The 24,782-nt window shown below is 35.2% G+C and overlaps 2 protein-coding genes across 10 annotated transcripts; one reads left to right on the top strand and one right to left on the bottom strand.

Moving 5' to 3' along the window:
• Positions 1-684: 684 nt before the first annotated feature.
• iqce (IQ motif containing E) lies at positions 685-14,431 on the bottom strand. 9 transcript variants are annotated; one of them, XR_014604188.1, is made up of 22 exons: positions 13,921-14,431; positions 13,619-13,663; positions 13,114-13,159; positions 12,800-12,952; positions 11,672-11,797; positions 11,499-11,569; positions 10,965-11,078; positions 9,827-9,877; positions 9,665-9,735; positions 9,135-9,207; positions 8,991-9,031; positions 8,715-8,884; positions 8,358-8,413; positions 7,457-7,677; positions 6,963-7,070; positions 4,821-4,932; positions 4,589-4,711; positions 4,399-4,500; positions 3,484-3,587; positions 2,593-2,674; positions 2,321-2,386; positions 685-1,565 (listed from the first exon to the last, which is right to left on the bottom strand). XR_014604188.1 is itself a non-coding variant. In XM_084099564.1 (22 exons), the coding sequence occupies exons 1-22, from the start codon at positions 13,969-13,971 to the stop codon at positions 1,414-1,416; spliced, it is 2,178 nt and encodes a 725-aa protein (XP_083955690.1). In that variant the 5' UTR covers positions 13,972-14,431; the 3' UTR covers positions 685-1,413. The 9 variants fall into 9 exon arrangements, 6 of the variants coding, with proteins under 6 accessions (XP_083955690.1, XP_083955692.1, XP_083955695.1 ...); XR_014604189.1 differs by having other exon boundaries at positions 4,821-4,914; XM_084099564.1 differs by having other exon boundaries at positions 2,593-2,714.
• On the top strand, positions 14,236-24,289 carry snx8b (sorting nexin 8b). Its single transcript, XM_084099650.1, has 13 exons — positions 14,236-14,264; positions 15,561-15,660; positions 16,340-16,394; positions 17,829-17,977; positions 18,777-18,897; positions 18,993-19,129; positions 19,258-19,338; positions 20,391-20,551; positions 21,239-21,368; positions 21,569-21,637; positions 21,842-21,973; positions 23,162-23,311; positions 23,411-24,289. Exons 4-13 carry the CDS (start codon positions 17,840-17,842, stop codon positions 23,546-23,548), a joined length of 1,257 nt encoding a protein of 418 aa, XP_083955776.1. The 5' UTR covers positions 14,236-14,264; positions 15,561-15,660; positions 16,340-16,394; positions 17,829-17,839; the 3' UTR covers positions 23,549-24,289.
• Positions 24,290-24,782: the final 493 nt, after the last annotated feature.

The following is a 24,782-nucleotide window of genomic DNA, read 5'->3' as shown; positions in this document are numbered from 1 at the left end:
AGGAAATGCTCTAATTTACTGTAAAATGTTTAATAAGGACATGTAATTTCAGTCATATTTATAGTAAACATACATATTATATCTACTGTAATTTTACAGTAACAGCTGTAGAAATGGCTCATTCTAAGTAAGATTATTTTCACAGTACAATTGTAGTAGGCCTATTTATTGTACAATAATAGTACACTTAACACTAATATGCATTTCTAATAGATGCTCACTGGTCAAAAAATAAATGAGAGTTGAGATTTCACAATAAATCTTAAGTATGTTAAAGCTTTACAAACACTTCAATAAAAACTTCTCCAACCTACAACCACTGATAGCAGTGGCAATCAATTATCTGTCATTTTGAATAAAAAAATTGTTTTCAAAATCATTATCCTTAAATCTTATCCAGTACACCACAACTGGGAAAGAATCATTGTTTCAAAAGATTGGGATGCTTGAGGAACATTCAGCTCTTAAAGCTTCAGGAGTCCTGAAATTGAATTCAAAGAAACTAGGAATATCAGACATTCAAATCTTGTTGGGGACAAATGTTGAAAACCACTGATATATGATATACTGGGGTTTGTGCCTCCAATGTATTTAAAAAAAACATAATAGATCACATAATTGTACTGTATTTATGTTAATAATGAGGAAATTGTATTTTTACACTCTTAGCACAAAGGACAAACATTCAGGAAAACAAATCTTTAATAAAGAAAAATCTAACACAAATTTAAACACAATGGCACAAAAAATAATGAGCTCTTAGAGCAAAGTCAGTCTTAAAAAGACATCGAAACGAGAAAGCAGCTTCACATTTTTTTCAGTGCCATTATTGGTTCAATACAGATTCGTCTATAATAACATGAAACACACTGACAGCATTAACAGCATTTACTGACATTTTCCCCCAATCTGAACTTGAAGTTCTCTTATACAGCAATGTGTTTGTGGAGATTCACAGTACTTTTGTATAAATCAGAGGTGTACCTTAAATGCACACAATGGCTTACTTTATAAGATATGTTGCTTAGTGTCATGTCTATATTCATCTGAAATGAAAAGTATATGGAGCATATTAAATCCCTGATCCTCGTTTTAAGATGATCTTCCAACACAAGGCACTTTTGGAGTTGAAGACACGACTTCTGAAATGTCTACCTTATTTGAAGGTTCAGTTCCTAGAAGTCAAAAGAATGTGACCGTAGTAAAATAATAAAGTGTAAAATCACAAAGCCATAATGATCTATCATCCATGATCTGTGTTCTTCTATGTACAGTTATTATTGCCTGTATAAATGACAGTTTGTTTGTTTTAATTCCCTTTTAAATTGTTCATGTAATAATGTGTGTTCCAAATTAAGAGATTATTAATGAAACCCTTTGAGGTCCAAACTGTAAAAAAACAACAACAAAGAGCTAAATCAAGTCATTAGCATTGAACGGACTTAAGCATTTTTCTCTTTTTCTCAGTGGCCTTGAAGGAGACACAATGATGCCATCAGAGTCGTCTGAATCAGTGGTCTTTGGAATCGCAGTGGCTGGTTGCTGTTGGTGGATCTTCAGCTCTTCTTAATACCAACAAAACAAAATCGGATATATCATTACATTAAATAGATGAATGATTATACTGTAAGCATAATTGTAGTTTATCACAGATTATTCAAAGATATACTGGTGTTTTCCGACATACACTACCATTCAAAAGTTTGAGGTCAGTAAGTCAAGGCAGCATTTATTTACAGCAAAAAGAGTAATATTGTGAAATATTATTTCAAATTTAAAATACCACTTTTGTATGGCAAAGCTGAATTTTCAGCATCATTACTCCAGTCTTCAGTGTCACATGATCCTTCAGAAATCATTCGAATATGCTGAAGAAATATTTCATATGATCTTATTTAGTGTCTTTTATTATTATTTTTAAAGAAATCATAAAACATTTTTTCAGGAATCTTTTGATGAATAGAACAGCATTTATTTGAAACAGAAATCTTTTGTACATTTACATTTATGGATTTTTGGCAGACGCTTTAATCCAAAGCGACGTACATTGTATTTCAAGGTACACATTTACATTCTTATCAGTTCTTTATTTCCCTGGGAATCGAACCCATGACCTTAGGGTTGCAAGCGCCAACGCTCTACTACTGTTTGAGCTACAGCCCTTGAGCTACTGTTTGTAACATTATTAAATGCCTCTGGTGTCACTTTTGAACAATTTATTGCATCCTTGCTAAATAAAAGTATTAATTTCTTTAAAAAAAATCTTACTGACCCAAACTTTTGAACGGCAGTGTAATAGCAATGAGTTATATATTCAGACCTGGTATTGACCTCTTGTCACGTAGCTCATCATTATAAGCAGGATTTAGTTTCTCTTCAATTACACCTAGAAGAATATAATAAAAAAACATCCAATACAAGTTACAGTGGTTTTAAAGAGGTCAGTATAAGAGATTTAAGTATGGCCAGGTTTATATCTTTGATTACAAAATGTATTTATGGTTCATTAGATTGAACAAAGACGAATACTAACATGAGGTCATATCAATCTCTCAGTGAGAACAAAGCACATTATTAAAGATGAATAATCACCTGAGGGTTGCGTTTTGTTGGTAAACATGGCCTGTGGGGATGCTGTGGGCAGCAGTGGAGGGGTGGAGAGATTCCGCTTTTTCTGATGAATGAAAGATTCAGACTGTGTCACTGTAGACGCCCTGCAAAGTCAAGTCAACGTATGTCTGTCAGGAGACCACCTGGCCATGCATGCAATCATATTCACTCAAACCAACTGTTGTGACTGCATTCTTGCATTCTTTACCCAGCACAACATCATCTGTGCAAGGTTTATTTTTTAATGGAATTTATATAATATAAAATTGCAAATATGCATAATGTGGAAATATGCAAAAACTGTGTAGTATACAGTCAAGCCAAAATTTACTCAGACACCGTCAACATTTTTCACATTATCACAGTTTATTCGCTGTAGTTTAGAAAATGGTAATAAAGTATGACAAGAACTCAGTTGATATTTCACTAGTTTTGGCCATCCTTCTGTTAGACTGTCTCACAAATGAGTTAGGTTGAATAGCTATCAGCAGTTAAATTTAAGTACACAGTTAGATAATACCAATTTAGGTCAACCAATTACCAAGCAATGCTTGTGTTCAGTCTGTGGTATAAAAAGGTCGCATTAGCAATTAAAGAAAACACACTTAAGCAAAACATGGTCAGGTCAAAGGGTCCCAAATTTGTATAAATTTTACTGGTAGTCCACTGTATGAAGAATATTTGGGCATAATATGTCAAAGTTTACTTTATTTTGCTATCCTCACTATAAATGAACTATAGTGTCCTGCACCCACTAGTAAAAAAAATTTAAAAAATTATATCTGGTGTCTGAATAATTTTTGGTTTGACTGTATGTAGTATTTCAGTGTAGTGGAGTAGTAATTTAGTGTATACACTATGTATCTAAATCACCTGTCCATCCTCAGAGTGCTGCGTTTGAGATGAGCCCTAAAGACAGCCTGCAGCAGAGTCACTTCCTCTTCCTGTACAGCCTGAGTGTTAATACCGGATTGGCTCTGTAATAGATGGTCAAGGAGTTTAAAATTGTATATCAGTGGTCATATATCGAAACTTGAATCTTAAGTCTTTAAGTAAAGAACAAATGTTCACTTCTGTCATGCTCATTTTGCAATCCAGCTAGTTTTCAGTCAGCTGGTGAAATGGTAGGGTTGGGTGACGTTTTTTTAGGCAGGGTTTGTAAGGGTAGCGCTGTGGGGCAAACTGGCCCGACAGTGGAAACACAGCTTGATTTTGGCCTCATGGCTTGATGTCCGAGGCTATTGGCCTCACCAACACGCTGTTAGCCCTGGCTCGCACTGGCCCGACAGTGGAAAAGCGGCTAGTGTGTGCCACCTGGTAATGATGTGATTGCTAGCACCTTGCACCTTGGAACCTATTTCCGGGAGTGCGTCCTCGAGCCACCAGGCACTGTTTTGTGTGGATGGGCGGCCGGAGCACATTGAGGGTTTTCTGTTAGAACGGTGTCGTGTTAGCGGCGCCTAAGTTAATAACTAATGATCTTCGCAACGGAAGTGAATCAATCAATCAAAAACTAACTTTAGCTGGACAATAACTTTATTCTAGAGCTGCTGTAAAGCCAAAACAATCTCTGTTGCTGTAACTTCCTATTATCACTGTAAAGCTGCTTTGAAACAATTCATATTGTTAAAAGCGCTAAATAAATGAAGGTGAGTCGGTGATTTGACTTGACTAGCAGATTGCATGTAAAGGACCTATCTGTCTATATACCCTCTAGAGTTTCATGACTGAACTATATATATCTGTAAACAAACTGTGTATAATAAAAAATCCCATCAAAAGAATTACCATGGCAACAAGGACGGTTGTTGGGTCTGCTTGCTTAGGTCCATCTATCTGCCTCTGCCTGATTAGATGCCCTCTGAGACAGGATTGCAAGAGAACTAGATCCTAAGCGAAGGAGCAGAAGAATAAAGGAAGAGATGAATAATCTGCATTCACTGTGGGAGTACAGTTCATGTCGATGTGTTGTACCAACCCGTGTTCGGTGTGAGAGCCAGTGTGTCTGGATGATCTTAGCTGCTTTGTTCTTCTCTATTGACGCAACCGCTGATGACGACAATGGCTCTGTGAGTGTTAATGGTAAAGAACCGTCCCGAACCTGTGAGATGAGAAAATATATAGACTGTGACAGTTTCATTTCTATGAATTGCCATCTTCACTGTCTTGAGTTAACTGTGTGTAGCTAATAAGTATTTTGAAAGTATTACCTGATTTGGATCTTGTACTAATCTGAGTTTTCTCTCCTCCTCTAATTTCTCTTTTAAACAGCTGATTTCTACAGTCAGTGCACCCATCTCCTGCCTGTAAATAAAACAACATCTAAACTGACATTACATACTTTCTTAATAAATTTCTTGCTCATGATTCAATGCATGTTATTCTACAGAAATAAAAAAAAAATCATAGAAATGTAATAACTTCCTATACCTTTAAAATGACTTTTCTTTCTGCACACGTAACCAAGGTGTTTCACTCAGAAAAATGTCACAGAAATGTGACAATATTCCAACAATAACCACAGTAAATAATTTCTCTAAACACCTCTAAAGGAGCACAAATGCTTTCAATATAAAAAATAACTGTTTAGAGCACTGGAAATATAAATCAGGCTTTAATAAGTTTGTCTCACATAACAGTAATATCACATACAGTGAGGAAAATAAGTATTTGAACACCCTGCTATTTTGCAAGTTCTCCCACTTGGAAATCATGGAGGGGTCTGAAATTGTCATCGTAGGTGCATGTCCACTGTGAAAGACATAATGTAAAAAAAAAAATCCAGAAATCACAATATATGATTTTTTAACTATTTATTTGTATGATACAGCTGCAAATAAGTATTTGAACACCTGTCTATCAGCTAGAATTCTGACCCTCAAAGACCTGTTAGTCTGCCTTTAAAATGTCCACCTCCATTCCATTTATTATCCTAAATTAGATGCACCTGTTTGAGGTCGTTAGCTGCATAAAGACACCTGTCCACCCCATACAATCAGTAAGAATCCAACTACTAACATGGCCAAGACCAAAGAGCTGTCCAAAGACACTAGAGACAAAATTGTACACCTCCACAAGGCTGGAAAGGGCTACGGGGAAATTGCCAAGCAGCTTGGTGAAAAAAGGTCCACTGTTGGAGCAATCATTAGAAAATGGAAGAAGCTAAACATGACTGTCAATCTCCCTCGGACTGGGGCTCCATGCAAGATCTCACCTTGTGGGGTCTCAATGATCCTAAGAAAGGTGAGAAATCAGCCCAGAACTACACGGGAGGAGCTGGTCAATGACCTGAAAAGAGCTGGGACCACCGTTTCCAAGGTTACTGTTGGTAATACACTAAGACGTCATGGTTTGAAATCATGCATGGCACGGAAGGTTCCCCTGCTTAAACCAGCACATGTCAAGGCCCGTCTTAAGTTTGCCAATGACCATTTGGATGATCCAGAGGAGTCATGGGAGAAAGTCATGTGGTCAGATGAGACCAAAATAGAACTTTTTGGTCATAATTCCACTAAACGTGTTTGGAGGAAGAAGAATGATGAGTACCATCCCAAGAACACCATCCCTACTGTGAAGCATGGGGGTGGTAGCATCATGCTTTGGGGGTGTTTTTCTGCACATGGGACAGGGCGACTGCACTGTATTAAGGAGAGGATGACCGGGGCCATGTATTGCGAGATTTTGGGGAACAACCTCCTTCCCTCAGTTAGAGCATTGAAGATGGGTCGAGGCTGGGTCTTCCAACATGACAATGACCCGAAGCACACAGCCAGGATAATCAAGGAGTGGCTCCTTAAGAAGCATATCAAGGTTCTGGCGTGGCCTAGCCAGTCTCCAGACCTAAACCCAATAGAGAATCTTTGGAGGGAGCTCAAACTCCGTGTTTCTCAGCGACAGCCCAGAAACCTGACTGATCTAGAGAAGATCTGTGTGGAGGAGTGGGCCAAAATCCCTCCTGCAGTGTGTGCAAACCTGGTGAAACACTACAGGAAACGTTTGACCTCTGTAATTGCAAAAAAAGGCTACTGTACCAAATATTAACATTGATTTTCTCAGGTGTTCAAATACTTATTTGCAGCTGTATCATACAAATAAATAGTTAAAAAATCATACATTGTGATTTCTGGATTTTTTTTTTTTTGATTATGTCTCTCACAGTGGACATGCACCTACGATGACAATTTCAGACCCCTCCATGATTTCCAAGTGGGAGAACTTGCAAAATAGCAGGGTGTTCAAATACTTATTTTCCTCACTGTATGATTCAATCTTGTGAGAATTCAGCATCTTCCAAAACACCACCAAAATATAGTTTTAATTCTTGATTCCTTCATTATGTTTATATTACAAACCTGTGTGTTTGCATGAGACTCTCATGCTCTCTAATTCGCTCCTTCAGCGCGTTTTCTACCTCTTTCAGACCGTCATCCTTCTCAGCAGACAACTGCTTTATCTCTTCACTGATAAGACAAGGCAAATATGCAAATAATCAGAATTACTCTCAAATACATTAAACATTTCAGAAATATAAATATAATAAATGGGACATGTTTCCACTGTTTTTAACATTGATAATAATATAAAATATTACTAGAGCACCAAATCAGCATATTAGAATGATTTTTGAAGGATCATGCGTCACTGAAGACTGGAGTAATGTCTTTTTTTTTTGGTAATGACTTTTCAAAATATATTTAAAATTGTAATACTATTTTACAATATACATTTTTTTAATCAAATAAATGCAACCTTGGTGTGCACAAAAGATTTCTTTTTTTAAAAATCTAAAAATCTTCCCGACCCCAAATGTTTTTAATGCTAGTGTGTATGCTGTGAGTACACTCACTCTCTCTGGGATAGTTTTTCCTGTAGTTTCTTTTTCTCTTCTGCCAGTTTCTTAAATGCTCCCCTCAAATGCACATCATTCTCGGTAATCTCAGACGGCTCCATCTCTGTGTTGACAGAATCACTCTGATTGGCCGATTCTGGCTCAGTGGCTTTCTCCTCTGAGCTCTTCTGTGAGTCTGATGCTTTAATAATATGAAGATTCTTCATCTGCTCGACTCTCTGAAAAAATGAGACAAACAACATTCACATGATCAAATCAAATCAAATCAAACTTTATTTATAAAGCACTTTAAAACAACCAAAGTGGACCAAAGTGCTGTACAGAAAAATAAACAAAAAACATAAAATACATACTTTATGTATTTGATGATGGACATGATCATTACTTTCTACAAGTAATGCTACAATAACCAACAGCAGCAGCAGCGTAGCAGATCTATTCCGCTAAGACCAAATAGATAGATACATATACAGTATCTATACATATATATACTGTATATATGGCGATATATTTGATAGATCTGCTACGCTGCTGCTGCTGTTATTGCTGCTGTTGGTTATTAGTACAGATATTGCAACTGCCAATGCATACACGACACGCTGCTGTGAGCAAGCAAAGACATGTTGCTGCTGTACAATATAGCTTATATGCATTACCCATTGCAGATCTATACAGGTGGAGCTGGGGAAGTTGGAGGGTTTCTGAAAGCACACTGCACTGCTAAAGGCAAAAGCTAATCAAGTATTTGAAGGTTTAGCACACCAGCTCATTGGCTACTGATACAGCAGAAAACAATCAGCTGTGCTCTATAGAGAATGATATGATCGCAAGCAGTTTGAGCTAAGGACCTATTAGCCTGTGCCATCTAGAGTTTCATGACAGAACTTTGTATATATACCTTTTCAAGTTCCAGGATTCGTCGCACAAGTCTCTGTTTACTCCAATCCATATAACCTGTAAACATTAAAATATGACTGAATATCATGATATCATTTGACTGAATTCAGCCCTGGGTGTGGGAATCATTTTAAATACTAAATATTTTTCTGCACATTTCAGCTTGTCATGCTAGGAGAACAGCTGGCCGTTCAACTAAACCAGTTAAACACCAAATTGGCCAAGTCAACAGACCAGCTAAGACCAGCTAAGCATCTTAGGCTGGCTTAAGCCAGTATTTTTGTTCATAGAAAACAATGTTTGGTTTCCAGTTCTACTGTGAATCTAAGTTAAGGTGCGCCTTTGTAAATGTAAGTACCCTTGGCGCGGCACACAGGGCTGTCCATCATGCTCATCTCTTCCTGTGTCAATTCTTTTTTGAGTTCTTGGTTCTCGTCCTCCAGTTGTTGAACAGTCTTTGTGAGTTTCAGAACTGTCGCACTAAGGGTCTTGTTCTGGCGCCTGATGTCTTTGCTCTCCATCTTATTACTGAAGAGTAATAAAGAGTAAAAAAAGAGTGAGAGAAAGACTGATACAAATCACATGGAATCAAGAGGAACCATCAAACTATGAGTAAAATGAACAATGTTTGTACCTTCTCTCAGCTGACTCCAACAGTGTTCGCAATCTTTGTACCTAAGCATGAAAAATAAAGAATGTATTGGTAAAAAAAAACAAAAAAAACAGAAGGTAATATATAGTGAAAGACATTTAGTTTATATCAAATAATATAAGCTACCTCCTCAAAGTAGGTTTCTACAGTGATCTTCATTTCCTGCATGTTGGTAGTTTTGAGGTCACCCTGAAGCTGACTGTAATGGCAAATACACAATTCATCAGTTTAGGTACAACATACATTGGAGTCTCTAGTTTATGTCAACATAATATATTAAATACTGAGTGAAAATTTCAATGGAAAATTTGGAGTTTCAGAACATCTTTATGCCTATAGTCTTATCATATTATTATTATTACTGTCTAAGGGGGTGTTTACACAACATTGTTATCAACAAAAAACTGAAAACTTTTCATGCGTTTTTGCCGCATTTACACAACTACTGCATTTTAGGACTTTTGAAAACGGGTATCAACGTGCAAGTTTTTGAAAACGATACTGTTATCGTCTCCATGAAAACTACAAAACTTTTTTGACTCCACTTAGCCTACAACTCTCATGTTGAAGTTCTGTTAAGTTAATTCATACTGTTTTGATTCACCATAACCTGATTAATTGCATGACTGTATAATATAAATCACTTGGCATCAGACCTCAAGGCATTCTCTTTTTCTTTGCACTGCTGCTCCAATCGTAGAATCCTCTGTTTCAGTCCATTAATGATCTGGTGTGTTTAAAAAGAGAGAAATACAGTTTTTATTTTATATCATTCATCAAGTTAAGAAACAAGATTGTTTTAATAACAGTATACTCACTGATCTAGGATCGGTCTTTCTGTCCACTAAACCCCTTGCATAATCTGGGTCCTATAAGATCAACGCAAAAATAATTATTTAAAAATGATTATATATTATACATATATTAAAGGGGTGATGAACTGAGAAATCAAATTTTCCTTGAGCTTTTGACATATAAGAGGTCATCATACTATAAGAATATCCTGTAAGTTTCAGAACTGAAAACGTCCTTGTTAGTCCAATAAAAGCTGTTATTGACACCAGGCACAGCGAACGGTTTTTCAAAGTGGGGATCTATGACGTCAAAGGGTATCAAACACCGCCTCCGCAGAAGAAGATCAACGCCTACTTCAACACTGCCTGTTTAGCCCCGCCCACCGATTCGCGCATTACATGAAACTCATTATAATATGCAAAACTGTTTTCCAATCATAGCAGTGGGTGTTTACTTCCAAGTCTTCAATGCGGCACGCCCATAAAAACCGAGCGTTTCAGGAGCTAGGCTCAAAACCAGGGTAGAAAATAGCCTATTACTTTTTCATTTTGATGTTTTTGAATGTAAAAACCAAGCGAACGTCATAAGTTGACCTCAGACATCAATATAAAAAAATTAAAATAAAAAAAATTAAAATTAAAATTAAATTATAGCCAGTTCATGACCCCTTTAAAATGTAATTTATTCCTGTGATGTCAAAGCTGACTTTTCAGCATCATTACTTCAGTCTTCATTGTCAAATGATCCTTCAGAAATCATTCTAATATGAAATTTGCTGCTCAAGTAACAATTCTTATTATTATGGTGAAAATAACTTTTTTCAGGATTCTTTGATGAACAGCATTTACTTTAAACAGATTTTTTTTTTGGAACAATGTAAAAGTCTTTACTGTCACTTTTGATCAATTAAATGCATTTTTGATTAATAAAGTATTAATTTCTGAAAATTAAATAAAAAAATGTAGTATTCAAAAAATCTGATCCCAAACATAAATCATATTCTTCTCAGTTTGAAAGAATAATGGCAGTTGCAGTTACGCATTTGGTGTAAAACAGGCCACACACTAAGCTACCAATTTACACAATAAAAGGGATGTTAACACTCATATAAACTATTCAAGCTCATCTCTGCTGCTGGATTTACTGACAATTGCTCATCACCTTCGCTGGATCCAGCAATTGTTCGATTTGTCTGTCTTTCTTTGTGTTGTCTTCTTCAAGACGACGCAGCTTGGCTTTCATCTTGTCAGATTCAGCCTTTAGGGATTGGATGGTCTGAGAAAAGGGAGAGAAAATATGTGTACATGCAATTTCAGTATGCATACTTCTAGTTCATAGATAGCAACATTCTAGGCTGGTGATAGGAAATCTTAGACAAAATTACGCAGTACAGAAATAAATCGCAAAAAAACATTTCCTTGAATTTCGCATTGATATTTTCCTGAAATCCAATGGAAATAATACACCATCCAGGAACATTTGGCATGCTATTTTTAACAAACTATGATTTGGGACACACTAATCCTAACCACTAATCCCTGGTATACATATAGGACTGATAGTATTGAGAGTTTACATAAATCCAAATTCGTTGAATTTTTTTTTAATCTGATGTAATCAAAATTCTAAATACACATCCTGAAAAACACTTGCAGTATTACATCAGCGAGTGAGTGTGCGAGAGGTGAGCATCACCTTTTTTAGGTCAATTATTTCATCATACATTTCTTCCTTTTCTTTGTAGACTGGGGTCCCTGGAACATAACCTGATAAAGAATTGTAAAAAAATAAATAACATGGTGACAAAATTAGAAAATAAAACCTGTTATATGAACAATTTAAGTTTGATATATTTAGTTTTATCTCACCGTTAGATGGAGACCGGGAAAATTTAGGTTTTTTAATATCTAAGGCCTCCTTCAAGTATTCAGGTGTGCTGGTCATGGAGATGCTGGTTTGTGTGACACTGTAATCTGCTCCTTTTGGAGACTTCCCTGAAATAAACAAAATGTAACCCTGTAAAGCCTGACGGTAACACTTTAGTTTAGGGTCCAATTCTCATTATTAATTAGTTTTTTATTAGCATGCATATTACTAGGATATTGGCTGTTTACTAGTACTCATAAAGCACATATTACAATACAATGAAGATGTACAAATAAATGTTCCTTTAAAAGCATTTTAACATGATTTCCTTAAAAAAACACATGATGTATGGACAATTAATTAAGCCTAAGTTGCTTGCTTCAGTCCAGTAAATGTTGATCTTGAAAAAAATATATATATTTAAAATGACTTTAAACAAATCAGCAACTATTTTACAGCAAAAATACATGTGCACCACAACCTGAAGGTGGACATTTTTAGAATTATACTAAAAGGACTTTTACTTGCTAAAAAAAAGTATACGCTATCAATCAGAGGGCAGAAAGCATGTTGTAATTTTAGCAAAGGCCTTAGAAATAAATGCAAACAATATGGTTTATAGAGTTAAATATATTTGCATGTCTTTCAAATGCATAGCCATGATAGAGCACACAGTTTTGCTTTGAATGTGATTTCTGTGATGATGATCTGTTTTGTCTAGTTTTCCAGAAAATGTTTGAACATTTAAAACAAGTTCCATTTATCTGAGAAGCAAAATTGCACTTTTATGTTGAGGTGCAGATCTGAACTTTGGTTGGTTCTTAGAATGTAAACGTGTCTGAAAAATAAAAAAAATTGGTAGAAGAAACATAAGGTTACACTTTATTTTAAGGTGTCTTTGTTACACTGTAATTATACATTTAAGTGCGGAGAAATATTAAGTAACTACATGTACTTACTATAGGGTAAGGAGGATTAGGGTTTGGTTTGGTTTAGGATTAGTTGCATGTAATTATGCATAATTTATAGTTATTACTACAGTAACTACATGTAATATAAGTAACAATGACATTGTAAAATAAAGTGTTACCAAACATTAAATGCAGAGTTATTTAAAAATAGTAACAGACCCTGTCCATCATTCTGTAAGTGCAGCCAGACGTCCCTAGGTGTACCAGCCGGATGGGTTTTACAGTTTTGGAGCAGTGTCCCTTTCACCGTCCTCCATGATGTTACTGGAGTTTTCTTCAAATGCAAGTTTGCACTGTTCAGGTACGGTGACTCTTTATTTAAATAAAAATATGTATTATTTTAAAGGCATATTTGCAGTGTAGCTGTATTAAGTAAACACAGTGAAACAAGCTAATTTTCACTTTTTTATAATACTGTGTTGATATAATGCGCAGAAAAGGTGGTGGCATTTGTGTGGCAGTCTTAAACTTACTAGGAGAAGGAGGTGGTCTGCCTGAAACTTTCTTTTTTCTTGACTTCTGAAAAGAAATCCAACAATCAAGACACATAAATGTGATACCATATTGGCGCAAAGATCCAAGAATTAAAGTGCAACAGTTGAACTAAGGAAACCGATTAGCCTAAAATCTTAAAAGTCACCATGTAATCAAAATTGACAATTCTTGTTTTTTAATGTAATATTGCTGTATTTATTATAAATGATTTATCCATGCCCTCCTAATCTTTAATCAAAATAACTTCCCCTCCCTCTTTCAGCAACATCTCTTCTCTGATGACGTGTTTACTGGCGCGAGGGCGGGGCAAACTGTCACTCACATGAGATCGACCAATAGCAAACCACAATGATCCAATCAATTCCCGATGGACAAAATCAAGTCCCGTCCTAAATTCTCTCTTGTTCGGGAAGCCGTGTCACTCAGACATACATCACAATAGGGAAGAAAAGTAACTTCGTCTTTAAAGACTGTCTATCTCACCTTTTCAGTGTCAGACGCATAGCTGCTACAGAGACTGTCCTCTGCCTTGAAAACAAACAACATAAGTTACACATGCATGAGACATTAATAAAAATACATATGGATATATTATGAAACATTCATATACATAGCCTAGCCTACTATTATTACACTACCATGACACGCTTTTATATAGCGTGGTAGCAATGTATTTTTACCATAGTGCATATCCAAAACACATGGTAGCATACTTTTTGCTAGTGTTACAGTCCAGGAGATCTATATGAATAAGCATCATGAACTGTAACTGTAACGTTACTTACCAGATCCTCCACCTCCTCTTCTGTGACAAGTTCTCCAGCTACCACAGACATTATAGCCTGTGATGATGGCCTGTGTTTATTTTATCATCACCTTTTACAAACAACAGGACCATAATCCTTCCTCATAGAGTATATGATCTATGGAGGTACGACCTGTAATGTCCGAGTTTTATGATGCAGCGGGAAATTGTATTTTTCTAATTTCAAAGATATGTAACGTTAAATCCTAATATAAACCAGCATAAACGAGCATTGAAGTGTTTAGGGGCTGTTAAGAAGTTCCCAAGATGCAGCTGTTTCCTGATGTCGCCGTTAGGAAAAGCAACAGATCCTACGACGATATTGTGAGTGAAAGCTACAGATGTAACGCAATAATGTCGCACAGCGTCGTTTCGCGTCTCTCTTCGCTGTACGGATGTAATGTGCATTACTGTCGTCTAGCAACTGAAAATGTTTCACATGACAATAAACATCAAACCAAACGTGTTCATGTGCGTCAGCACTGCGCAATACCTACGCACGCTGTGAGCGGTCGCCTGTTTGAAATACAGCTTCATTCATATTATGTGTAGTTTCCTTAAAATATGTGATTTCTTAAAGCACCATTTTGTTCTTTCCATAATTCCTTCTTTTTTGTTATTCACCCAATCACTCTTTATGTATGTATGTATCTACGTATGTAGCCTAATGTATGCATGTAGTCTATTTATGTATGTATGTATATGTAGCCTATTATGTATATATGTAGGGTTAGGGTTGTATAGGTTGTGTCTTTAAATATGTAATTGCTTTTATGAGAAGTAGAAACATGCTGGGCTTTATGTGTCACTAATGTCAAAATGTAGCTACTTGAAAACTGTAGGCTATTTATATATATATAACATACTAGTTTATCAAATAGAAAGTGAGATGCTTGAAGATGACAGTCATTAAAATAATGTTACGGAAACAGTGAACAGAGAAGCTACAGGGGACATAATCCTGCTCTGCTTCTATCAATTGATATACTGTGGGGTAAAAACAGTTAGGCTATGACCTTGTATTGGTAGTACTACCACATCACATTACCCACACGTGATGATAGACATCTCATAGATGGATTTGGTTTGGGGATTACATGCGTGTAAAAAGCCACCTGTTACTCTAATAATTCATCTAAAACTATGACTATTTATTAAAATAATTAATAATTATTTAATAATTAAATTAAAATAAAATAAAATAATAAAATATTAAAATTATTTCAATGAAATGAAAACAGGGGTATATGAATGTGTAGGTAACATGAGATAACCTCTCTGCTTGTCTCTATAGTTATCAAGCAGCTCTGTTGCAAAGCTTTACAAAAAACCTAAATCTTTTGCCTGCCACTCTCATTATTATAACCCAGTTACACAAGCTTTAATTCCAGATTGCCTGCCAAGAGGCTGTGATGTTTTTTTTAAAGAGCTCCTATCCTCTTAAGATGATTAATGGTCATATGTATGTGTTGAGGGATGCAAAGAGAAGGGGAGGGAAAGAGCAAAGCGAGAGAGAGAGAGAGAGAGAGAGAGAGAGAGATTGCTGATGTGAGAGAGAGAGAGAGAGAGAGAGAGAAAAGACTGTTATCTGATCTGTTGGTGTTGTTGGTCTATATACAGTCACAGTCAGGCATTAAGCGTGAAGAGGGCAGTCAAGGTGCGAACGAAGGTCTCTTGGGGATTGCAAAGCGAAGCCAACTTCATACACATCAGCAATCTGGTAAGGATATGAAGAAACAATCTTAAAGGAATAGTTCACTTTAAAATGATCATTTACTCACCCTCAAGTTGTTTCAAACCTTTATGAGTTTCTTTCTCCTGCTGAACACAAAAGAAGAATGTCGGTAACCAGACAGTTGATGGACCACATTGACTTCCATAGTATTTTTTTTCCTACTATGAAAGCCAATGGGGTTCATCAACTGTCTGGTTACCGACATTCTTCAAAATATCTTCTTTTGTGTTCAGCAGAAGAAAGAAATTCATAAACGTTTGAAACAACTTCAGGGTGTGTAAATGATGACAGAATTTTCATTTTAAGGGAAAATTTAAAACAATTTCACTCAAAAAAACTAAACATAATATTTTCATGAGAGCTTGTGCATTTGATGAAGAAAATTGTGCATTCATGTCTACAAAAACTACTAAAGATAAAGTATTAGAAATGTATTTTAAATGGATCTTAAAATGGATACACTTTTTAAATCAGAAGTGCAAAGAACTATATTTATAGTTCAAGGCATATATTGATTTCACTGCAGTGAACGTTTAAGAGAAGTGACATAGCCTGTCTTTTTGTATTATATGACAGTGTTTAAAACAATGTTAATGTGTTTTGTCATATAAGTCATGTAGCTATATGGGAATTATAATAGCAAGTTCTCGTCTTTATTTCGAAGGCCAGTGCATTGCTCTCCAGGATCACCTGAAATCACCTGTTGCCACAGTGTCAAGGTAACAAATCCTATTTTCACAAAGAGCTTATATATAGACCTAAGTACACATTGAGACATGGGAGACGGACAGACAGCATTAGGAGATTGTATTTATATTTAAGATACCTATGTTGAAACAGAAATATTCATAATTAAAATAGGGGAAATCTTGTTAAAATATGCTGAATGGCAAAATCACAACTCATGCATTTACATGAGCCTCAGCAAACCTTATGCACCATAAACATAAACCACCCCACAGTTATTTACACGAAAAATAGTCATGGATACTCGTTTGAAGCATAGCTTGTGTTATCTGATGTGAAATAGGTCACTTTGTTCTACAGAAGATTAAAACGCTTCACTTAAACCATATTGGGTGGGGATGAATCCAAATCCATCACAATATTCCCTGTTTTTAGTAATTTGCATGAGTATTATATAATACAAAATGGATATTGAATTTTCAATTAATCAACCACTATTATTTCAAATTCGAAATCATCCTTATCTATAGAGTAAAAATAACTGACAAAATAACAAACATCAACATGGTTACATAATGTTACTATTTAAAATATATAGGCTAACTAATTTCTGTTTTAATTTAATGTCAATTTTTCCTGTGATGGCAAAGCTGAATTTTCAGCATCATTACTTCAGTTTTCAGTGTCACATGATCCTTCAGAAATCATTCTAATATGATGATTTGGTGCAACATTTGTTATTATTGCTGCTTAATATTTTTGTGGAAAACATGATACATTTTATTTCAGGATTCTTTGATGAATAAAGTTCAAAAGAACAGCATTTATTTGAAATCTCATTTGTTAACATTAGTTAATGTTCTAAGATGAACTAATGAGCATTACATTTTTACCACATGTATTAACCTTTGTTCATGTTGGTTCACTGCATAATAATGTTAACAGATTCAAGTTTTGAATTTAAATATGTATTAGTAAATGTTGAAATTAACTAAGATTAATAAATGCTGGATATTGTTCATTTGTTAGTTCATGTTAAATAATGTTGTTAAATGATGTTAACAAATGAAACCTTATTGTAAAGTGTGACTGAAATAGCAATCTTTTGTAATATTATAAATGTCTTCACTGTCACTTTTGATCAATTTAATTCATCCTTGCTGGATAAAAGTATTAATTTAAATAACAGAAAAAAACTTGTACTGACCCCAAATTTTGAAAGGTAGATTTTGAATGGTATAATAAAACAATTTAGATAAAACAAACATAAAAACAAAAAGCATTAGTGTTTTGCGTAAGTTAACGTTGGGCTGAAAAAGCGCAAAAAAGGCAATCTGGGTTGAACAATATGAACCTCAATTATGCCATTTAAATTTTCTACAGAGCTTTTTAACAATTTGACCCTCCTGGAAGTCACTAAATAATTTGCACACTGTTAATTGGACCTTTTGTGCATTTGTTGTCAGGTGCAAAGAAAATGCATCTGGGTCAACAAAGCGCCCTGGTGGATGGGCTGTCGCTAAAAGAGCTGGGGGACAGTGTCCTGGTGGAGATAGAGCCCCGAAGGAAAGGACTGCCCTTCCTCAAACATGTGGAGTACCGTATTGTTAGCAAGGTAAACTCAATTTTCTATATAGGCCTAGACACACACACACACACACACACACACACACACACACACACACTAGAGCTGCACAATTCTGGATAAATTCAGTCACAATTTATTTATTTTTTAAAAAGAGATCACAACTCCCCCACGATTCTGACAACTAAACAAAATAACATGCAATTTACTAGAAGTTCTAAATGTTAATGTAAAGACAAAATGTTAATTGCTGCAGTCTATCTAAAAATATTTAATTAATTTGAATTCATCAATTATTTATTTTTAAAAAATCGGTTTGATTGAATGATTCAATGACTCACTTATACAGACTTCACTTGTTTCATTACTGGATGAATCAGCATTTTTTGAACAAATCTCTCGATTGAATGATTCAATGACAAATAAATGTTTTAATAGTCACTTGTCGCCACCTACTGGTGTAACATTGTAATTGATACAAACTTTATGTGAAACTTTAAAGGGTTAGTTCACCTATATTAAAAAGTATCCTGCCTCTTCCAAGCTTGATAATGGGAGTGAATGGTAACTTAGATTTTAAAGCCCAAAAATGCACATCTGTCCATCATAAAAGTAATCCACACGGCTCCAGTGGGTTAATAAAGGCCTTCTGAAGGGAAGCGTTGTGTTTTTGTAAGAAAAATCCTTATTTATAACTTTATAAACTATGTTCTGGCCGAAGAGTGACCTCTGACTCTTTAGGAATAAGATCATGTGGGTGTTTTAACAATTTATCATGCAGCATAACACACACATATGGCCTATCCCTAAACTATTCCATCTCTTTTAGTGTTTCCAGATCCCGGTCCAACGCAGATACAGTGATTTTGAGGTGTTCCACAGTCTGCTGCTGCAAAAGTTCATCTACAGGATGGTCCCGTCTCTGCCCCCGAAGCGTATCCTTAAAGGAGGTGAGATTTCAACTACCGTAACTGTCTTCAAATGAGTGTGCTCCTATAATGCCACTAAAACTCTCTATTTTTCTGTCTCTCCTATTACTTCTTAGTTTTGAACTCAGTATCAGACCGAGAGTTTAACGATAGTCGCCGCCGTGGTCTACAAAGGTTCATGACTTTGGTGATCAGACATCCAGTCCTAGCAGGAGATGAGTTGGTCAACATCTTTCTGTCAGTAAGCAGCGCAGTAAGTCCTGCAAACCAGCAGATGGCAGTCAAACTTATTCATCTTAGGAGGAATAGTTTGATCAAACATTTGTTCCAGAAGTTTAATAAAAACTTGTTTATCAGGTTTCGTCCTTCTTTATGTTACAGGATGTTCTAAACAAGATGCGTGATGCATATAAAAAGACAGGGGACGAGTTTCTGACCTCCCAAATAGCGCTGCATGGCAAGGTGGGTAAAAAATAACAAAGACATGAAATAAAAATTGATATTCCATGTAAATATCATGGTATTGTATACAGTGTTGGGTAAGTTACTCTAAAAAGTAATTAATTGCTAGCTACTAGCATCTTCAACACTAGTGTGTTTAGATGACTCTCTAAAAAGTATTGCATTACTTATTATAGGCTAGCCTACTAATTTCTTTCTAAATCCCATTTCAACCTCAACCAGTTTTAATTCTTTCAAATAAATAATATAAAATTGCATAAATTATTCTTGAACTGACCAAAGTATTTAAAGAGCATTTTAACATTAGACGTTACATTTTGATGTTAAATCCACTATTGTTTTATACAGAATTGTTCTAGTATACAGTATTTAATGCAGTTACATCAGAAGTAAGTGTAACATGTAGGCTATGTTATGTTTTTTTCTGTTCTGGTTTGCCTGTGTGCCCTTGTTGTTAATTAATCATACACAACTGTTCTGTTTTATCTTGATTACTCTCCACATTAAGCACTAAGTCGCACATTAAGCGACTTACTGCGCTTCTCTGTTTTAAACATATCGTACAACGATATGTTTAAAACAGAGAAGTTTTCCTTTGAGTTTTACACTATATAGTGAAACACTATAGACTGAACATGTAATAGGCTAGTACGTATGTGCATGACGTCATTGTTTTCAGAGATTTGCGTTTTTGTTGTTTACACGGAGACCGTTTTCAAAAACTTGCACTTTGAAACCTATTTTCAAAAGTTTGTGTTTTTAGTCACCCAAAACTCTGTTATCGTATAAACGATTATAAACGGTAAACATAAAAAGTTTAACGTTTTTAGTTGAAAACGGTGTCGTGTAAAGAGTTTCCTCAGTTAATTTGTCTGGTATTGACGATCTGGCCCACATCTGGCACGTGCGGATTCAACGTGTACCAGATGTGGGCCGGATCTGGGCCGACACTATGTTGCTGTCTGGGACATTGGTATCAAAGAACACTGTACGTACCACAGTACTTCTTGAAAGGGAAATTAACACACAAAATGAATATTGTCATTTTTAAGGTGAACCTTCCTGAGGACATGCAGAGCCAGGCTGCTGCTAATCGAGAGGTCATTGCAAGTATCCACAGCAGTTTCAATAAACTCAGAGATGTAGCTGAGCGGATGGCTCAGCGCTCAAGAGAAAACTCAACGGATCTGCTCATGTTTGGAAAAGACCTGAGGTAAACCAATTCATCATTATCCATCATCCATCCATCTTTCTAATTTTCATAGAAATATGAAAAAAAATGTTTATAATCAAGATAATGATATAGTGATAGAATCTAATATATAATATCATAAAATATCTAAAATCTGTATGTAGCTAAATTGTACAATTGTACAACTTGATATCAATGTTAACATTAAATGATTAATTATTTAATATTTAAAAGTGTTCCTTTAAACCAAATGCATGGTGTGGTTTCTAACACTTATAGAATGATAAATAGTAAATGATTATGATGTGTTATTTTAGTATCATTAATATAATATTATTGTATTATAATATAATATTATAGTTAATATTTTGAATAATTTCTTTATTTTAATTTAAGTTAAAGTTTTATAAGTGATTTTTATGTCATTTTGTAAAGTAATTTGATGTAGTTTTTATTAATTTTTATTTTATTTTAGTTATTTTAGTACTTCAAGTTAAATCAAATGCCTTGGCAACTAGTTTGAAATTTTAAAAAAGTGTAAAATGTCTATAGTTTATTTTATTTCAATTAATGGTTATTTTATTTCAAGTAACGGAAACGTCATTAATGGTTTTAATTTTATTTAACGATATTAACCCTGATAAGTAATATTGAAAATATGAAAGTCTGTGTGGACAAGTCAGAGGTTATCACTTGATTCTTCAACAGTGAACTGGGCTCGGACACACCAGACCTGCCAGTGAACGCTACAATGAGCAAAGCATGGAAAACACAGAGGAAATCACTCGTAGAGATGTCAGGAGAATTTGGTCTTCTCGCAGACAAAGCTGCACACCAGGTATTAAAACAGATCATTATTGAGCATTCGTCTAATCACAAACAACACTACAAAAATGACGCAGATCACTGATCTGCACTGAACAAAAGTGTTATTATAATATACACCCATGATATTATGACTCTTGCTACAGTTTGTTCAGTTTGCTTTGGTTGAACAGAAATTAAACTGAAAATTTCCAACCCCTTTTAATACTCCAGGGCAGCAGAGAAGAGGATGAAGTGGTGGAGAAACTGAACCTTCTCCTCGAACAGCTGCGGTCGTATAAAGTGAGCTCTGTCTGTAGAAAACTTTTCATATCAATTTGTGCCGCAAAATAGTATGGATGTTAAAGGGGCATATGCAGCTGGTATAAGATGGAGTTTGTATGATTGTGAAAGGATGGTCATTTTACACTTTAACAATTCAACTGTAATGACATTCCGATGTTAATATATTTACATGTGTATGTGTGTGTGTGTGTGTGTGTATAGGACTTGTGTGATCGGCATGACAGCGGTGTGTTATTAGAGCATCAGAGAGCGTTAGAAAAGCGCAGCGGGCCTGTGGCTACACACTTAAAATACCAGAGCAACACTGAGCAGCCAGAGTCTCGACTCGCACAGGTAACACATACAGTATTGCACCACCAACATATACAGTACAAACTACTTAACCAAACTGAGGTATACAGGTCTCCTATTGCCATAGTAAAATTACATTGTTCACAACAAAAACATTACAGTAATTCAGCAGGGCTCACACATTTACAGCCTGGGAATATTAGGAGAAAATAAAATCTGGCATGGAGAATGGAATAGAAATTTCTATATTAAATATCCATTTTAAATATTAACGTGCACATATGGGTACAGTAAAACTTGCTCACAATCCATAATGATGTCTGACTTGTGAGCAAATTGTTCTTGGTCCTTGTTGGTTCTTTAGAATGAATCACTCAAAACGGCTCATGAGTCAGTCCAATAGATTCATTAGGGGTGATTCACACACAACAAACTTTGCTTTTTTGCAACAAAAAAAGGCAGTGGAATGGAAAAAAGCAAGGTATAAATATGTGTTTTAAAAAAGTACAACTCCATGAGCAATGGACAAAATCAAGTCCCATTCTACTTTTTTTTTTCTTATTCGAGAAGCCGTTTTACTCGGATTTAAATCACAATATAGTCCTGGGTAATATTAATATATGTAATCTAGATTATATAATCAGATTCCAAAAATGTAATACTTTTTAAAATACTCATAAAACTTTGTTATTGATAACATGATTACTTAATATTTACAAAATGGCAGGATGATTCTCCCTAAACCTTCTCCTTTTTATCTTTAAATTTTTTTTCCTTTCTCAAAAAATTTATGAAATTGCTCACACAGACCCGCCACTAGTCAGGCGACTATAACATGGAAAATCGAGAGGCCGCTCAGCACAAACAAGTCAAATATTTAATATTTTTTAGTTAGTGTTTTATTTTCTAATTATTTCTTATAATTTAACTGATATTGTGATATTGCTTTTATACAATAGTTTTATACAAACATGACATTAATATTGAGTAACTTAAATTTTACACACAATTCTTCCAATTGCTTTGTCCACTTTTGCTCTGCCAATGGAAAAAGATCAAACAAAGTCAAAGTAGGATCAACTGAGCGTCGAGCACACATAATGAATCATCGTTTGAACGAAACGAGTGAATGATTCACTTTGTTGCCTAGTGGCATAACAATGTAACCTGCAGAAAAAAATCCACAGCACTGACAGGTGAACTAAATACTATAATTCTGTCTTCCTACAGCAGGAAAACACGATTATCACCATGGAGATGAGGAGCTACTTCTCCCTTTTGTGTCTGCATCAAGAAACCCAGATGGTCTTCACCCATCTGCCCCTTGTAACTTCAATACTGGGGACATTTGTCCACTCACAAATACAAGGGCACAAAGAGGTACATTTCCAATGACACAACAACTCTATTACTTCAACTGATTATTTTAGCAGTTCAACACTATTTACAGTGTGTGAACTGTGCATTTTCATTCCTCAGATGGGTGATGTGTGGGGTGAACTTCATCCGAAACTGAAGGATCTGTTAGAGAGCGCTAATGAACCCTCGTCTCGCTCCTCTTCTCAAACACACACCTCCAGAGGACAGAAGACCTGCGCTGTCATTGGCCCTGCATAACCAGTCCAGGACAGTAAATATGAGGGAAACTCCCAGCCTTTTCTCGAAAACCCAAGAACTCAGTATACTGCTTCATGCAACGTGTTTCCTTTCTCTTGACTGTACATACTTTAATACTTATCTTCATTACTTTTCCAAATATGTAAATACAGAAAAAACAGTGGCCCTAAAACGTATTTGAACACTTAAGGTCACATAAATTGTCATTAGAGACAAAATATCAAACTGTCTGCTAACCAAATATGCTATCAAAAGTAACTTCAACTGTAAAAAAAATATATGATCATTGCTTAGTCATAAAAATAATTTAAGCAATTTCAACTTTTTAGAGTTATGAGATTCAACTCTTTTATGGAAATATAATTTAAGTTGAAATGACATCCAATTTGTTTATACTTAAAAAATGTAAGGCAGCAACTGAACTTAAGTTTTTTAAGTTGAATTGGTGAATTTGTTTTACTTTTGGTTTTAAATTTTGTTATCTGAAGGAATGTCAAACATTTTTAATTGCGCCTTAAGTATCCAAATACTTTTTGAGGCCTCTATATATATTCAGAGAACATAGAAAATATTTAATTTTTTTTTTTTTTGAAAAACACCTTTTGAGACTAACATGATGATGTCTTCACTTTTGACTTTTTCATTGAATTCCCAATTTCCCTTTTTCTTTTAATACTTGAACCACATATGTTTGATGCAATACGGGGTTACACATTCAAATAAATAATCCCACATCTTCCAAAACCTGCTCATCTCATATTTTTTTCAGGTAACCCAACATAATATTTCATTTAGGCAGGAACTTGCATAATATTCAAAGATTACATGTGTTGTCCTTCAGATAAGGCCACATTTTGAGTATGGATGGAAAGGTTAATCAGAAACGGCCTTTGCAGAAATTCAAAGAAAGACTAATGCTATTCTGGAAAAATATTTTTTAAGCAAGACCATCTGATGTAATGTCGAGAAAGCACCTGTCCTCGAAAAACGATCCACAGCCATCAGCAGTGTTGGGGGTAATGCATTACAAATGACTTCAGTTATGTAATCAGATTACTTTTTAAGGTAACAAGTAACACATTACTTTTAAATTTACAACAAAACAAGTTACATTTTCAATTATGTAACGCAAGTTACTTTGCTTTCCCATTTATTGATCTCTACTGTGCAGGCGTTCAATTGCATATCCTTCAGCCTGAGGCATATTCATTTCAAACAAGCAAGCCCAGCCCAG

The sequence above is a fragment of the Abramis brama genome, assembly GCF_963993115.1.
Source record: "Abramis brama genome assembly, chromosome: 2".
Classification (NCBI taxonomy): domain Eukaryota; kingdom Metazoa; phylum Chordata; class Actinopteri; order Cypriniformes; family Leuciscidae; genus Abramis; species Abramis brama.
The sequence above is the reverse complement of the archived record's forward strand: the minus strand, read 5'-3'. Positions and strand labels throughout refer to the sequence as shown.